The sequence below is a fragment of the Mesoplodon bidens genome (genome assembly GCF_964165515.1).
Source record: "Mesoplodon bidens genome assembly, chromosome: 4".
NCBI lineage: Eukaryota > Metazoa > Chordata > Mammalia > Artiodactyla > Ziphiidae > Mesoplodon > Mesoplodon bidens.
In genome coordinates this window covers 79,089,689-79,107,674 of record NC_138160.1, presented here as the reverse complement: position 1 = coordinate 79,107,674, position 17,986 = coordinate 79,089,689, and the positions used below count along the sequence as shown (strand labels likewise).

The following is a 17,986-nucleotide window of genomic DNA, read 5'->3' as shown; positions in this document are numbered from 1 at the left end:
GTGACGGTATAAACAGTTAACTAGGATCAGAGCTATGATTAGAAAGATCTAATTCCTATCTCCAAGTCCCTTCTAGTATTACTTTGTTGACCTGTGCAAAGGGACAAGACTATGGGTAGTCAAAGAATTAATGCCATCAGAATCAGTCCATTTTCACTTTCTATGAAGATTGATGCAAGAGAAACAAATGAGTAAGTTCATATCCTTCTGTAAAACTACAGCTATCAAGCTGTCTCAGCTTTCTTTTGTCTTTAATCACTTTCCTAAATTAAATTGCCTTGCTAAGGTGTTTGCCGTGTCATCACCTACTTTGTGTTTATAATTTCTCTCCTGGTATCTTCTCTTCTATCCTATATAATTAGCATGGCCTACAAATATCACTTGTTGAGCCCTGTTTTCACAATGCTAGGCATTTTCCATTTATCCACTCACAACAAGGAAGCTGCAGATTTATCAGGCTCCCAAGCCCAGGCTATTTCCACTCCACCATGCTGCCCCCATGAAAGACTTGGCTCCTTAGAAGCAGCCCTTGGGAGCCCCAGAACAGAGGCACCAGCACACTTGACAGGGGAACTCAGCAAAAGCTTAACCCCATACTGGTTAGATGCAGGGGGGTTGCGTAGGAGTACTATGTGGGCAACTGGAGACCTGATTATTAACACCCCAACAACCATGAAAGGTTTGGGGTGTCTGAAAATCCCCCAGGTTTCAATTAAGGATTAGAATGAGAAAGAAGGTAGTGATCCAGCCAATAGTCATTCCGGGAGGACACAGTCCCTGGTGGTAATGAGTGGATCAACTTTATCTTTCCTCTCTTCTTCATCAGCTACATCAAAACATTTTTGTAATGATACTGTGCTTTCTTTTATTTCCATCCCCTGATATTTTTTCCCCTTCTCCTTAGTGAAACACTAAATTTATGCCTTTTAGGGCTAGTAGTGAGCAGCTGCAGAAAGTGACCCTTCAGGACTTCTATGTCCCTCCCAACAGCCAGTGCAAATTCTGCCTCTAAACTGCTGCATGACATCTCATTAGAGTCAAAATGGAACCTTCTAAACAATGGCTGAAGAGAATGTGTGGGGGACCCAGACGTTTTGGCAATCAGGTTTCCATCATTGAAAATGCTGATCAGACCATGAAAATAAATTCTGCAACTGACCGTCAGTTACTAACATTTTGTAAAGCCATTTGAGAAAGGAATTAAGTTAAATTAGCACAGGTTTACTGGTGGATTTATGACACTGTACAAGCAAGATACACTTGCTTGGTATAAGGCCAAATTCTAGGTTCTGATGGGCCTCTGCACATTTAAGACATATGGCAGCTTCAACAGAGCAACCTAGGACAAGGCTGAGCTCAGGATATTTCTTTCAATTGTTAAAGAGTATAAGCTCAAGTCTAGACAAGATGAAAATGATGTTAAGATTGTTCACCAGCAAAGATGAACCACAGGGTTCAAACAGCAGAGTAAGTCCTGCCAGTTAAAATGCCAGGGAGGTGGGAAGGACAGGGAGTTTGGATCCTTCCTGGGAGTGAGTCCAAGTATCCATGACTAGGAAGATCCACAGTTTCTGCATTTTCAGATGACTGAGATAACTGAGAAAATGTAAGTCTGTATGTGCCTGTATATAAGGCAAAAATAAAACCCACTCTATATTTGAGTCTTTATGAAGTCTCTCATACTCTATTTTCAACAATTTTTTTATGGAAAACCAATTAGCCAACATAGATCTCAATCAATGTTAATTTTAGTTGCTTGCAAAGGTCAATCTGAAGAAACCCACATTAAAAAAAAAAAGATGGAGATCAAGCCCCACTTCTTAGATCGTCTGATTGATTAATTGACAGTGAGACCTTGGAATCAATTTTTTTCCTTAAGATCCCTCAGGTGATTCTAAGGTGCAGCAGCCAAGGTTGAAAAACACTAACCTGATAAAACTGGCAATTTTTAAAATAGCAGATTTAGTAAATATTCCTAAGGTTATGATAACCTCACAATGACAAGTGTTGGGTTTCACATAGGAATAATAAGTGGCTATTTAAAAAGAATTTTAAAAAAATACAACATATGGTTAGGTTGCAGTGATTATGATTATTTACCTACAGGAATCATAGAAAATAAAAACTCTCATTCCCTCTTGCGAGAGCATCAGAACTGCAACTAACTGCCGAACAATCATCAATAGGAAGACACTGGAACTCACCAAAAAAGATACCCTACATCCAAAGACAAAGGAAAAGCCACAGTGAGATGGTAGGAGGGGCACAATCACAATAAAATCAGATCCCATAAGTGCTGGGTGGGTGACTCACAAACTGGGGAACAATTATACGACAGAAGTCCATCCACTGGAGTGAAGGTTCTGAGCCCTACATCAGGCTTCCCAACCTGGGGGTCTGGCAATGGGAGGAGGAATTCCCAGAGAATCAGACTTTGAAGGCTAGCAGGATTTGACTGCAGGACTCCAACAGGTCTGGAGGAAACAGAGATTCCACTCTTGGAGGGCACAAAGTAGTGTGCGCATCAGGACCCAGGGGGAAGGAGCAGTAACCTCATAGGAGACTGAACCAAACCTACCTGCTAGTGTTGGAGGGACTGCTGCAGAGGCGAGGGGTGGCTTTGGCTCACCACAGGGACAAAGACACTGGCAGCAGAAGTTCGGGGAAGTACTCCTTGGTGTGAGCCCTCCCAGAGTCAACTATTAGCCCCACCAAAGAGCCGGGTAGGCTCCAGTGCTGGGTTGACTCAAGCTAAACAACCAGCAAGGAGGGAACTCAGCCTCACCCATCAGCAGACAAGCAGATTAAAGTTTTACTGAGCTCTGCCCACCAGAGCAACACCCACCTCTACCCACCACCAGTCCCTCCCATCAGGAAGCTTGCACAAGCCTCTTAGATAGCCTCATCCACCAGAGGGCAGACAGCAGAAGCAAAAAGAACTACTACCATGCAGCCTGTGGGATGAAAATCACATTCACAGAAAGACAGACAAAATGAAAAGGCAGAGGACTATGTACCAGATGAAGGAACAAAATAAACTCCCAGGAAAACAACTAAATAAAGTGGACATAGGCAACCTTCCAGAAAAAGAATTCAGAATAATGATAGTGAAGATGATCCAGGACCTCGGAAAAAGAATGGAGGAAAAGATCGAGAAGATGCAAGAAATGTTTAACAAAGACCTAGAAGAATTAAAGAACAAATGAACAGAGATGAGCAATACAATAACTGAAATGAAAAATACACTAGAAGGAATCAATAGCAGAATAACTGAAGTAGAAGAACAGAAAACTGACTTGGAAGACAGAATGGTGGAATTCACTGCCATGGAACAGAATAAAGAAAAAGAATGAAAAGAAATGAAGACAGCCTAAGAGACCTCTGGGACAGTATTTTTTTTTTTTTTTTTTTTTTTTTGCAGTACGTGGGCCTCTCACTGTGTGGCCTCTCCCATTGCGGAGCACAGGCTCCAGACGCGCAGGCTCAGTGGCCATGGCTCATGGGTCCAGCCGCTCCGTGGCATATGGGATCTTCCTGGACCGGGGCACAAACCCGTGTCCCCTGCATTGGCAGGCAGACTCTCAACCACTGCGCCACCAGGGAAGACCCTGGGACAATATTAAATGCACCAACTTTCACATTATAGGGGTCCCAGAAGGAGAAGAGAGAGAGAGAAGGGACCCAAGAAAATATTTGAAGAGATTATTGTCAATAACTTCCCTAACATGGGAAAGGAAATAGCCACCTAAGTCCAGGAAGCACAGAGAGTCCCAGGCAGGAGAAACCCAAGGAGAAACACACCAAGACACGTAGTAATCAAATTGACAAAAATTAAAGACAAAGAAAAATTGTTAAAAGCAACAAGAGAAAAATGACAAATAAAATACAAGGGGATTCCCATAGGTTAACAGCTGATTCCTCAACAGAAACTCTACAAGCCAGAAGGGAGTTGCACAATATATTTAAAGTGATGAAAGTGAAGAACCTACATCCAAGATTACTCTATCTTGTAAGGATCTCATTCAGATTTGATGGAGAAATCAAAAGCTTTACAGACAAGCAAAAGCTAAGAGAATTCAGCACCACCAAACCAGCTCAAAAACAAATGCTAAAGGAACTTCTCTACATGGGAAACACAGGAGGAGAAAAGGACCTACAGAAACAAACCCAGAACAATTCAAAAAATGGTAATAGGAACATACATATCGATAATTACCTTAAAAATGAATGGATTAAATGTTCCAACCAAAAAACACAGACTCACTGAATAGATACAAAAAACAAGACCCATATATATGCTGTCTACAAGAGACCCACTTCAGACCTAGGGATGCATACAGACTGAAAGTGAGGTTATGGAAAAAGATATTCCATGCAAATGGAAATCAAAAGAAAGCTGGAGTAGCAATACTCATATCAGATAAAATAGACTTACAAAAAAAGAATGTTACAAGAGACAAGGAAGGACACTACATAATGATCAAGGGATAAATCCAAGAAGAAGATATAACAATTATAAATATATATGCATCCAACATAGGAGCACCTCAATACATAAGGCAACTGCTAACAGCTATAAAAGAAGAAATCGACAGTAACACAATAATAATGGGGAACTTTAACACCTCACTTACACCAATGGACAGATCATCCAAACAGAAAATTAATAAGGAAACACAAGCTTTAAATGACACAATAGACCAGATAGATTTAATTGATATTTATAGGACATTCTATCTGAAAACAGCAGATTACACTTTCTTCTCAAGTGCACATGGAACATTCTCCAGGAGAGATCACATCTTGGGTCACAAATCAAGCCTTGGTAAATTTAAGAAAATTGAAATCATATCAAGCATCTTTTCTGACCACAACGCTATGAGATTAGAAATCAATTACAGGGAAAAAAACCAAACACATGGGGCTAAACAATACGTTACTAAATAACAAAGAGATCACTGAAGAAATCAAAGAGGAAATCAAAAAATACCTAGAGACAAATGACAACGAAAACACAATGATCAAAAACCTATGGGATGCAGCAAAAGAAGTTCTAAGAGGAAAGTTTATACCAATGCAATCCTACCTCAAGAAACAAGAAAAATCTCAAATAAACAATTTAACTTTACACCTACAGGAACTAGAGAAAGAAGAACAAACAAAACCCAAATTTAGTAGAAGGAAAGAAATCATAAAGATCAGAGCAGAAATAAATGAAATAGAAAGAACAAAAATAGTAGCAAAGATCAATAAAACTAAAAGCTGGTTCTTTGAGAAGATAAACAAAATTGATAAACCTTTAGCCAGACTCATCAAGAAAAAGAGGGAGAGGACTCAAATCATTAAAATCAGAAATGAAAAAGGAGAAGTTACAATGGACACTGCAGAAATACAAAGCATCATAAGAGACGATTACAAGCAACTATATGTCAATAAAATGGACAACCTGGAAAAAATGGACAAATTCATAGAAAGGTATAACCTTCTAAGACTGAACCAGAAAGAGGTAGAAAATATGAACAGACCAATCACAAGTAATGAAATTGAAACTGTGATTAAAAATCTTCCAACAAAGAAAAGTCCAGGACCAGATGGCTTCACAGGTGAATATTTACAGAAGAGCTAACACCTATCCTTCTCAAACTCTTCCAAAAAATTGCAGAGGAAGGAACACTCCCAAACTCATTCTCCAAGGCCACCATCACCCTGATAGCAAAACCAGACAAAGATATCACAAAAAAGAAAATTGCAGAACAATATCACTGATGAATATACATTAAAACATCCTTCACAGAATACTAGCAAACAGAATCCAAGAACACATTAAAAGGATCACACACCATGATCAACTGGGATTTATCCCAGGGATGCAAGGATTCGTCAATATATGCAAATCAATCAATGTGATACACCATATTAACAAATTGAAAAGTAAAATCCATATGATCAACACAATAGATGCAGAGAAAGCTTTTGACAAAATTCAACACTGATTTATGATAAAAACTCTCCAGAAAGTGGAAATAGAGGGAACCTACCTCAACATAATAGAGGCCATATACAACAAAACTGCAGCAAACATCATTCTCAATGGTGAAAAACTGAAAGCATTTCCTCTAAGATCAGGAACAAGACAAAAATGTCCACTCTCGCCATATTATTCAACATAGTTTTGGAAGTCCTAGCCATGGCAATCAGAGAAGAAAACGAAATAAAAGGAATACAAATTGGAAAAAAAGAAGTAAAACTTTCACTATTTGCAGATGACATGATACTATATATAGAGAATCCCAAAGATGCTACCAGAAAACTACTAGAGCTAATCAATGAATTTAGTAAAGTTGCAGGATACAAAATTAAAGCACAGAAATCTCTTGCATTCCTATACACTAACAACAAAAGATCAGAAAGAGAAATTAAGGAAACAATTCCATTCACCATTGCAACAAAAATAATAAAATACCTAGGAATAAACCTACCTAAGGAGGTAAAAGACCTGTACTCAGAAAACTATAAGACACTGATGAAAGAAATCAAAATGACACAAACAGATGGAGAGATATACCATGTTCTTGGATTGGAAGAATCAATATTGTGAAAGTGACTGTTCTACCCAAAGCAATCTATAGATTCAATGCAATCTCTATCAAATTACTGATGGTATTTTTTACAGAACTAGAACAAAAAATCTTAAAATTTGTATGGAAACACAAAGGACCCCAAATAGCCAAAGTAATCTTGAGGGAAAGAAACAGAGCAGGAGGAATCAGACACCCTGACTTCAGACTATACTACAAAGCTACAGTAATCAAGACAATATGGTACTGGCACAAAAACAGAAATATAGATCAATGGAACAGGATAGAAAGCCCATAGATAAACCCATGCACCTATGGTCAACTAATCTATGACAAAGGAGGCAAGGATATACAATGGAGAAAAGACAGTCTCTTCAATAAGTGGTGCTGGGAAAACTGGACAGCTACATGTAAAAGAATGAAATTAGAACACTCCCTAACACCACACACAGAAATAAACTCAAAATGGATTAAAGTCCTAAATGTAAGACTGGACACTATAGAACTCTTAGAGGAAAACATAGGAAGAACACTCTTTGACATAAATCACAGCAAGATTTTTTTTGACCCACCTCCTAGAGTAATGGAAATAAAAACAAAAATAAACAAATGGCACCTAATGAAACTTAAAAGCTTTTGCACAGCTAAGGAAACCATAAACAAGACGAAAAGACGACCCTCAGAATGGGAGAAAATATTTGCAAGTGAATCAACGGATGAAGGATTAATCTCCAAAATATATAAACAGCTCATGCAGATCAACATTAAAAAAACAAGCAACCCTTGCGCTTCCCTGGTGGCACAGTGGTTGAGAGTCCGCCTGCCCATGCAGGGGATACGGGTTCGTGCCCCGGGCTGGGAAGATCCCACGTGCCGCGGAGCGGCTGGGCCCGTGGGCCATGGCTGCTGAGCCTGAACATCTGGAGCCTGTGCTCCGCAATGGGAGAGGCCACAACAGTGAGAGGCCCACATACCGCAAAAAAAAAAAAAACAAGCAACCCAATAAAAAACTGGGCAGAAGACTTAAATAGACATTTCTCCAAAGAAGACATACAGGTGGCCAAGAGGCACACGAAAAGATGCTCAACATCACTAATTATTAGAGGAGTGCAAATCAGAAGCCCAATGAGGTATCATGTCACACCGGTTAGAATGGGCATTATCAGAAAATCTATAAACAACAAATGCTGGAGAGGGTGTGAAGAAAAGGGAACCTTCTTTCACTGTTGGTGGGAATGTAAATTGATACAGCCACTATGAAGAACAGTATGGAAGTTCCTGAAAAACTAAAAACAGAATTACCATATGACCCAGCAACCCCTCTACTGGGCATATACCTAGAGAAAACCATAATGCAAAAAGACACATGCACCTCAATGTTCATTGCAGCACTATTTACAATAGCCAGGTCATGGAAGCAACCTAAGTGCCCATCGACAGATGAATGGATAAAGAAGATGTGGTACATATATACAATGCAATATTACTCCGCCATAAAAAGGAACAAAATTGGGTCATTTGTAGAGACATGGATGGACCTAGAGACAGTCATACAGAGTGAAGTAATCAGAAAGAGAAAAACAAATATCGTATATTAACTCATATATGTGGAATCTAGAAAAATGGTACAGACAAACCGGTTTGCAAGGCAGAAATAGAGACACAGATGTAGAGAACAACTGTATGGACACCAAGTGGGGAAAGTGGGCAGGAGGGGGGGTTGTTGTTGGTGGTGGGATGAATTGGGAGATTGGGCTTGACATGTATACACTAATATGTATAAAATAGATAACTAAGAAGAACCTGCTGTATACAAATAAATAAATTTAATTTAATTTAAAAAAATAAGAAAAACTCTTCCTAGTATTACACCAGTGGCTGATTGACACTTGGGGTAAAATTTCCAATGATAGCACCTAGGGATGCCTCATAAGGTTGTTCATGTTATGCACTGCACAACTCCAAAGGTTTATATTCATACAACATTTGTATTTCTTTGGGGAAATAGAAGTGTAGCTTAATATTCAGGCTTTTTTCGTATTTAGACATATATGGTAAAATGTTACTCTGACTACTCTGTACAGAAATTACAGTGGGGGAGATTTTTTTCACTCAGTGAAGAAAATGAGTTTTGCTTCTCAGCTGACAAAGAATAAAATAAAATATTCTTGTGCTGAAACTGGAGACAGAGAAGCCATGGTGAATATCTGTTCTTCGTATCACCCAGCATCCCTTCCTCTTTTCTATGATATTAGACATCCTCCCTGTACTAGGCAAGATTCTCCAGAGAAACAGAACCAATAGGAGATTATGTATATATATATATATATATATATATATACATATATATATATATATATATATATATATATATATAAAAGAGGAATTTGTTATAGGAATATAGGCTCATATGATTATGAAGTCTGAACAGTTCCACAATATGCCGTCTGCAAACTGGAGAACTAGGATTGCTGGTGGTGTAATTCAGTCTGAGTCCAAAGGCCTACAAATCAGGAATGCTTCTCCAAGAGCAGGAAAAGGTGGGTGTCTCAGCTCAAGCAGAAAGGGCAAATTTGCCCTTCCTCTACTTTTTGTTCTATTCAGGCCCTCAGTGGATTGGATGATGTCCACTGCATTAGTGAGGGCAATCTTCTTTATTCAGTCTACCAATTCAAATGCTAGTCTCTTCTGGAGACACCCTTACAAACACAACCAGAAATAATGTTTTAGCAGTTGTCTGGGCATCCCTTATCCCAGTCAGGTTGACATGTAAAATTAACTATCACAATCTTCATACACAGCTTTTTTCCTGGAGGAGCCCATTCCATGTGGTCTTATGTGGCTGGTCTGGCTCCCATCCCCCATCCCCACCACAGGGCTGAGCACATGACTTGGTCTCATCAGGCATGCCCACCAGTGACAGTGATTGGTTGAACAATGAACATGTGACTCAAGGTGGGTCCATCAAAGACTTTCCAGGAGTTTTCTACCAAACATACCTGAGAAGATATTCTCTTTCCATGAAGTTTACAAAGCTAATATAAAGTGTGTTCAGTTAAAAACCTGTGGCAAAAACTGTTACTTGTTCTCTAATATCTTTTTTCTCCTTTTTCCACAATAATAAAGATTCAGCTAGGCAAATGGTCTTATAGAATAAAGCCTACATTTTCCAGCTTCCCTTGGAGCTACTTATGACCATGTCAACACATGGTACATAAGTGAAAATGTCATGTGAGAGCTTTCGGTAATCTTTCTTAAGAGACAGTTGCTTTGTATCCTTCATCATTATTTTTCCCTTTCTTGCATCCTGCTGCTTGGAGTATGGATATTATGATAGGGCCTCCGTCTTGGACCATGAACAATACCCCTGCTCCAGGGATGGCAGCTCAGAAAGCTGTGAGAATCGGTACGTGAAGATTTCGTGGGACATAGCTGTCTTACCAGCCCTGAACTGTTTAAATGCAGTGAGAGAGAGATGTGAGAGAGAAATAGACTACCTTATTTAAGCCATTCTTATTTTATTTTCTGTTATTTTCTGTTATTATTTTATTAATATTATTATTTATATTATATTATATTATATTTATATTTATATTATTTTATATTATATATATTTATATTATATTATTTATATTTATTATATTATTTTCTGTTATTATTTCTGTTATTTTCTGTTACTTGCAGCAATAATTAATGGCTAATGAATCTTAGTTAATTCAGACTGCTTAATCAGCATGTCTACCACATGAAGAGAAACTGCCTAAGAGTGAAGACAACACAGGTGAAAGCAGGGCAAAAAGAAAAAGACAGAATTCTATTGATATAACTCAAGTCACTGAAGCTAGCCATGCCTCGAGCATACCACCTTTCCACTTCCCAGTTTTTTAAGCAAACCTATTTACTTTTTTGCTTAAAATATTGTAAGTTGAATTTCTGTCATTTGGAGGAAAAAAGTTCAGATGAATCTAGCAATCTTGAGGGAGTATACATAATGTCAGTAATGTGCATGACATTATTTTGACCAGTGATGGGTTATGGAATTAGGAGTAGGAATCAATTTATTTGGATCTCCAGATTCCTAAGGGACAGAGAGATCTAAACTGATATCTACGTTACATTACCATCTACATTATTCCTTTAAAGTGGCATCTCGTTTTTATCACTTTAAAATATTATGTGGGACTTGACTAGCTTGCAAGAGTTAAGATATTTCCCTGGAAAATGGTAATTTAGGAAGATTCACCTAGCTTCAAAGCACAGGAGAGAATGAAAGGATTTTGAAGGATGGAATTGGAGGCAGGAGACCAGCCCTGAGTAGGAATTGAGATGACTGGGGCCTAGTGGCAGTGTGAATAAATAGGAAGGGACAAAAAGTTAAGAAAAACAATCTGAACTCTAGCTTTAACATACATTCTGTTCTACTGGTATCTTACATTAGGAAAGTACTTTGCAGTTCATGATGTATTTTCACATACATTACCTCACTTGATACTTAACAATAATTCTTCGGAGTTGGCAAAGCAGGTAACTAGTTTCACCATTTTATGAAAGTGAAAACTGAGGCTTAGTGTGGTTACAGGTCTTGGGTGTCAGAGCAGGGGCCATAATCTAGATTTTTCTGACTAGCTGTCCAGTATGGATGTACTGGGTCTCTCTGTACACAGAGATCCAGCTACAAACAAAGTTTTCTTTTCAGCAACTTCATTCGGTCTTGTTTGTGAATTCTACTTCATTGTTTTCTTCATATTCATGACCTCTCCCGAGCAGTGACATGGGTTAAAAGACAGAACTTCATCCTGAGATGCATCATCTTTATAATGCAGTAGTGGAACCAAGGAGTGTGTGTGTAGATCAAGGGAGGACAGAGGAACTACTAATGACAAAAAAACCCAACCTTGAGTCCCATAGAAGGGATTTATGCTCCTTTTTCAAACTTTCTCTATGCTCAGTACCTCCTCCAATGCGAGATCACCTCTCATTCACTATCATACCAGTAGCCCTGATCATTTTAATAATTTACCATTTCATGGAGCCATGGAAAGAGAAAGGAAATTGCTTTTAGACAGTGTCTTATTCAAGCAAAAGGAAATGGTTTCTGAACCACAGAAAACAAATAAACATGCCTCTACCTGGAACTTCACTAGGATTTGCCCGTTGTCTGGCACGAAAAGATGTGCTTTAAAATAATGCAGTGTGTGGCTGGAAATCCTGAATGCTAGTGGGGCTATCTAAACTCTACAAGAAGAAGATGTTAACTGTCTAGGACAACTGAACTTGGACGAACTCCCAAATGCTGGGTGTCAAACCACATGCTAAATGGCTTTCCATACAGCAAAATGAAATGCCAAATCCTTAATGGCAGCTCAGCTTTCACAACTTTCAAAGAAGCATATTCTATTATTGCTCAAAATGTAACGCTAGCACACTGTGTTTATAGCCATGGTGTATGACAACCTTCATAACATGGATGCTTGGCACTCTGGTGACATTGTTAAGCCTCCTAAAGAATTACACATTTTCTATTATTGTGCTGTTGATGTATCATTCATCCTTTGCTTGTGAATTGAAAAATGTATAGTTTGGAACTCTGTGAGATCCTGCTGAATTCCTCAGGACCATGGTCAAACATAGTTAAATGGTTATCCTTTTCCATGTTATTCTTGGGCATGGAAAGGAGTATCTTTTTAATAAAGGAAAATTGGCAAGGAGACTTCTTGCAGTGCAGTCCTGGTTTGGCACAAAATGTGAGGCGCCAGGGACGCAAACGTCTCATCTTCAGATTCTTACCTGGCAAAGACGCAAGAGGACACATTTCCCTGGCGATGCACAGCAATCTGCTGCACCACGGTGGGTCTCAGATCCTTGGACTGACCCTCTCTCAGATGGTAGAAATCCAAAGTAAAGCAATGTGACCTGGCAAACACTGGATCCTGGAGCAGAGAGTGTGATTTCTTCCATTCCTATGGAGATCCTCATTTGGCTGGAAGTCTACTCCAGGGACAAAGTGTTTCCAGATCTTTGGCAGAAAAAGAAATGCCCTCTTTTCAACTTTCTTTATTTCAAAGAAGTAGAACGCTGACAAGAAAATATGAGTATCATCTATACTTTTGCTATAGCAGTAATAGCCATATAGATTTTGATGTTTGTACAATAGGATGTTAACAGTGGCTGCTTTTTAAGATCATTGAAAGAATATAACATTCTTTTTTATGAGCTATAAGAGATATTAGATGAAATATATATGTATGTATGTGTGTATTCATACATATGTGTACATACATGTATGTATGCTATTAAATGTGATAAAATATGCAAACATATGCATATATGCATGATATATGTGTATATACACACATGTGGCACATTGAACATGTAGGACTCATGAGGCATTATCATAAAAAGCCATTTTGTTTCTGTTTTCTGTATTCTGCTGTCCTTTTGAGTCAGGAGACATCTTCCTCTGCCCCTGGATGGAAACATGAACAACCTCATGCCTTTTCTGAGCACACTTAGGATACAGAAAATCCTATGGTCACTTTAAGCTGTAAAATATGATTGCAATTCAGAAACTAGAATTTCCAGTCCAAGATATAAATCAGTGTGGCAGAAGCTAGGTGTTCCCCCCACCCTGTTCCATCGCATTTAATGGGCTTGCAGGCCTGTCTCTCAGCTGCTGTGTCTATGAATGGCTCCCAGAGAATTCTCTCAGGAGAACTCTCAAAGGAGCTCCTGGCTCCGCCGTGCAGGATATGCTGCAGACCTCTCCCTCATAAATCAGACCAAGGCTAGACTTTACCTGAAATCACATCCCTGCTCTGCTTCTCCACCTTCCTTATCCTTAACTTTACTGGCTTTTTCTGAAGAGAATTCCTCGAAAAGTTGTTTGCCCCTGAATTCTACACTCAGCTTCTGCTTCTAGGAAACTCAATCTAAGACAAAGCAGAACAAAACAAAACATCTCTATTTTCATTTAAAGTTATGATTCTCCACCCTCCACTCAAGAGCTGCCTATAGGAAGATCATCACCCTACAGAGAAGGGGAAGTGGGTATTTTCTTATTACATTTCCTGTTCACCACTGTTCCACTCACTCCACTTACTGGCTGCTATTATCAAATAATTTTCCTGCATCTCTTGAAGTGAATACATGATTTTTATTTTTAATATTACAAATAATTCACTGAAATTTTCCGATATAGAAACATCCTTATACTTCTGGTGGAGAAAAAAATAAACATTACTTAATCATGATGCTCTGTAGATATTGAGGCTATAATGTTAAGACACATTTACATCCCTTTAGTCTCTATTTCTCTCTTCTCCATCCTAATATTATCTAGAATTTTAGTTCTAGAACGTTAAGAAGGTTTCTTGTTGTTTTGTTTTTTTCCCTTTGGCCCCTGATAATTTTTTGGACAAATGAACTTTAGTACATATATTTAGTCATTCTTATTTCTTATACCTTTGGCTGCATATCCTAGAATTAGCCTTTTCTTATTAGAGTACTTCCTTCAGGAGTGTTTACAAAGTGCTTCTTTGTATGGCAAACTTGTTATGACTGAGAACATCTCCATTGGACCCTCCATGGTGCTGTTGAAATCTGGCTGTAAGTGTCCTCTGGGTGGCGGGAACTCAAAAGTAAATTTGAGAGCCCTTTGAGAGACAGCCGCCTACCTTAGAACATCCACATTGCAACAATGCACTTTCCAATTGATCTCTTATGTACTCTCCCAGGTCTTGACCCCAAAAGTGCACCCACACTCTCTTACCTCTGGGGTCTCCTTGCCTAGGAGGAAGCTCCTGGGGGAGTTTGCTTGAAGACAATGCAAACCTGGCTACCTTCACTTGGCTCACAGAAAACTCATGTATCCTTGGTCTTCCAAATTGTCAGCCCTCCCACTTACTGACTTTTCTCCTCATTACGGCCTTCTGAGTGCCTCCTGCCCACCTCTCCCAGGCAGGAAGAAGACACCAAACACACATCAGGTTCTTCCAAATACTCTTTCACTCTTTATAAACTTTAAAAAACAAAGAAAGAAACAAACAAACCTTTTATCTCTTAATAATATGCTTGTGTTACCAGTTCTTAATTTTTTTACCTTGGGGCATTATTCTTTAACTTCAAACTTTGGAAGATGAGGGTTCTTTCCTGTTTCTATTCTCCGAAAATACATTATTGCAATTTTGGTTTAATAAATATTCCATCACTACACAAGAAAAAAATTTTAGCTATGTGTGGCAATGGATGTTAACTAGACTTACCATGGTGACCATTTAGTAATATACACAAATATCAAAATCATTACATTATACATCTGAAACTAATATAATGTAACTTGTGAATTGTATCTCAATAAAAAATTTTAAGATGATGTTGTCAGAAAATGGAAGTATTTAAACATGAGAGGAGATTTATATAAATTAGAGAAAGGTTGAGTATAATTATAAGAACACAGGAAAAAATAAGGATAAAATAAGACACTAAATCCAGGAAAAACATACCAAAAATATGCAGGAAAGGAAAAGTAACTATTGTAGTACACAATTCATTTGTAAATAGAGTTTACATATTAAAATAATTTAAATCTGAAATAATACAATAATACAATTACAATAATACTATTTTAGAAGAGTAGAAACAGGAGAGAACCCTCATCTTCCAAAATTTAAAGTTAAAGAATAATGCCCCAAAATGAAAAATTAAGTATTGGTAACACAAGCATATTATTAAGAGAAAAAAGGTTTTTTTTAAGTTTATAAAGATCAAAAGAGTAAAATAATGTTTGTATCTGGGGTGGGGGAAATGGTAAGAGCTGTAATAGCAGAGCACTTCCATTTTTCATTTTTAAAAAAGACTATAGAATTCTTGAATATCTATATTTTGTACATATACAAATTTGATAGAAAATAAAAACTAAATTCTTAAAAATCAAAAGCTTAAATATGGAATATTCTGTAAAAGGCATTGGGAAAACTGGTTATCCACAAGGAAGAGATAAAAGTAGATCTCTCTAGGACTTCCCTGGTGCTGCAGAGGTTAAGAATCTGCCTGCCAATGCAGGGGACATGGGCTCGATCCCTGGTCTGGAGAGATCCCAAATGCCGCGGAGCAGCTAAGCCCATGTGCCACAACTGCTGAGCCTGCGCTCTAGAGTCTGTGAGCCACAACTACTGAGTCCGCACACCACAACTACTGAAGCCCGTGTGCCTAGAGCCCGTGCTCCACAACAAGAGAAGCCACCGCAATGAGAAGCCCGCGTACCACAACGTAGAGTAGCCCCCACTCGCCACAACTAGAGAAAGCCCGCGAGTAGCAATGAAGACCCAACACAGCCAAAAATAAATAAATAAATAAATTTATATTTTTACAAAAAGTAGATCTCTCTATCACTCACCATCCACAAAAATAAGTTCAAAATGAATGTAAGACCTGTGTGTGAAATGCAAAGCTTTAATCCTTTAGAAAAATAATATAGGTGAGTAGCTTTATGATATCAGATTTCTTAAAAGTCAGAATACTACAAAATGTAAGGGAAAATACTGATAAATCATATTGCACATTACAATCAAAATCTTCTATAGTAATAAAAGTCACCATAAGCGAAGTTGAGACAAGAGACATATTGGGAGAAGATATTTGCAAAGTATATAATTGCTAAAGTATCCAGAATATATATGGAATTCCTATAACTAATAAGAAAAATGCAAAAAAGTTTAACAGAAAGAACAAAAGAAGAAAATAATATAATCAGTTAATTATAGAAGATATCTCAACGATCGATAAATATCAGAAAAGGTAAGCAAACTTATCAGAATTAAATAAAAACAAGGAGAAATCATTATACACCAATAGTATGGGGTGGGGGGAGGAATAACGTAAAAACTGGTAACACCAATTGTTGGAGAGATTGTGAAAAAAGAGTTTACATATTGGTTGTGAGAGAACAAATTGGTACAACTACTCTGGAAAACAATATGATAATACCTAGAAAAGCTGAAAATGTACATAGCATTTTAATTAAATGCCCAGGTATATCCTTCAGGCCCAGAGAAATTACTGCACCTGTGGCCAAGGAGAACTGCACAAAGATGTTCTTTCCTGCACTGTTTGACAAAGGGAAAAATGAACAATAACCTAAATGTCCATAAATAAGGAATAGATGAATAGACAGTGGCTTATTCATACAGTGCAATAATATGCAGCTGTTGAAATGAATGAACTAGATCTACACGGATAAATTTTAGAAACATTACTGAAGAGACAGGACCAAACTGAAGTTGTGAAATGGTAATATTATTCCACATATGTGAAAATTTAAAACATAGCAATATCATACATGTTCACAGACACGTACATATACAGTAAAAGTCTCAAAACTTTCATGAGAATGCTTCCCAACAAATTCGGGATAATGGTAACTCTCAAGGGAGGGCAGGGGGGATGAAAAAGAGATGGGGAAAGGATAATATTAGATGCATTGGCAATGCTTGGTTACAAATGCCCCAACAAAAATGACCTGAAGCAAATAAACAGAAGGCTAATGTATGTTAAATCTAGGGAGGTGGATATGTGGGTATCTGAAATATTTATTTTCTGTATGTTTAAAATTTTAGCAACATTTATACAGAGGAATATGCACCAGCTGAGCATCAGAAGGCCAGGCCTGTCTCTGATTTTCTCTAAAGGCAGTTGTATGCTTTCAGCCAAATCCCTTAGCACAGGGGTCCCCAGGTCCTCGTCCTGGGACCTTGGCCTGTTAGGAACAGGGCCGCACAGCAAGAGGTGAGCGGTGGGCGAGCGAGTGAAGCTTCATCTGCTGCTCCCCATCGCTCGCTCGCATCACTGCCTGAACCCTCCTCCTTGCCCCATCTGTGGAAAACCTGTCTTCCACGAAACGGGTCCCTGGTTCCCTGATGCCAAAAAGTTTGGGGACTGCTGCCTTAGCATCTTTTCATCTCAGTTCCCTTATTTGTAAATGGAAGGTTATAGCATTTTTCCCAGCCTGCTTCAGTGTTTGGAAGATGACAAAATAAAATTTTATATATATATAAAATATGGCTACTTTGAAAACTATTAAGAGCTAAATAATTGAAGAATTATTACCGTTTGCATGTTGACATGTAAAAAATGGATATGCATAAAAAATAGTGATGCTAGTTTGGGAAACCAATATCAACATACTGTATATCTTTAGTATGGGTTTTATATTGCTATTTTGACTCTACAAAACTATATTTAGGGGCTTCCCTGGTGGCGCAGTGGTTGGGAGTCCGCCTGCCGGTGCAGGGGAAACTGGTTCGTGCCCCGGTCCGGGAAGATCCCACATGCCGCGGAGCGGCTGGGCCCGTGGGCCATGGCCGCTGAGCCTGCGCGTCCGGAGCCTGTGCTCCGCAACGGGAGAGGCCACA

General features: G+C 38.5%; 1 protein-coding gene across 30 annotated transcripts in view; it reads right to left on the bottom strand.

Annotated features, from left to right (window-relative positions):
* The window catches only part of LOC308615945 (uncharacterized protein), a 639,507-nt gene that overhangs the window by 336,777 nt on the left and 284,744 nt on the right, over positions 1-17,986 (bottom strand). For 10 of the 30 annotated variants that reach the window (XR_014015648.1, XR_014015649.1, XR_014015650.1 and 7 more), the window contains one exon: positions 12,366-12,594. The exons of 19 other annotated variants lie outside the window; for them this stretch is intronic. Coding sequence is in view for 1 of the 11 variants with exons in the window: in XM_081231852.1 (XP_081087978.1) it covers positions 12,567-12,594 (28 nt within the window). In the remaining 10 variants the exon portion in view is untranslated. Of the gene's footprint in view, positions 1-10,232; positions 12,595-17,986 lie in introns of those variants that run through there. One more of the 30 variants, XM_081231852.1, reaches the window with a different exon arrangement.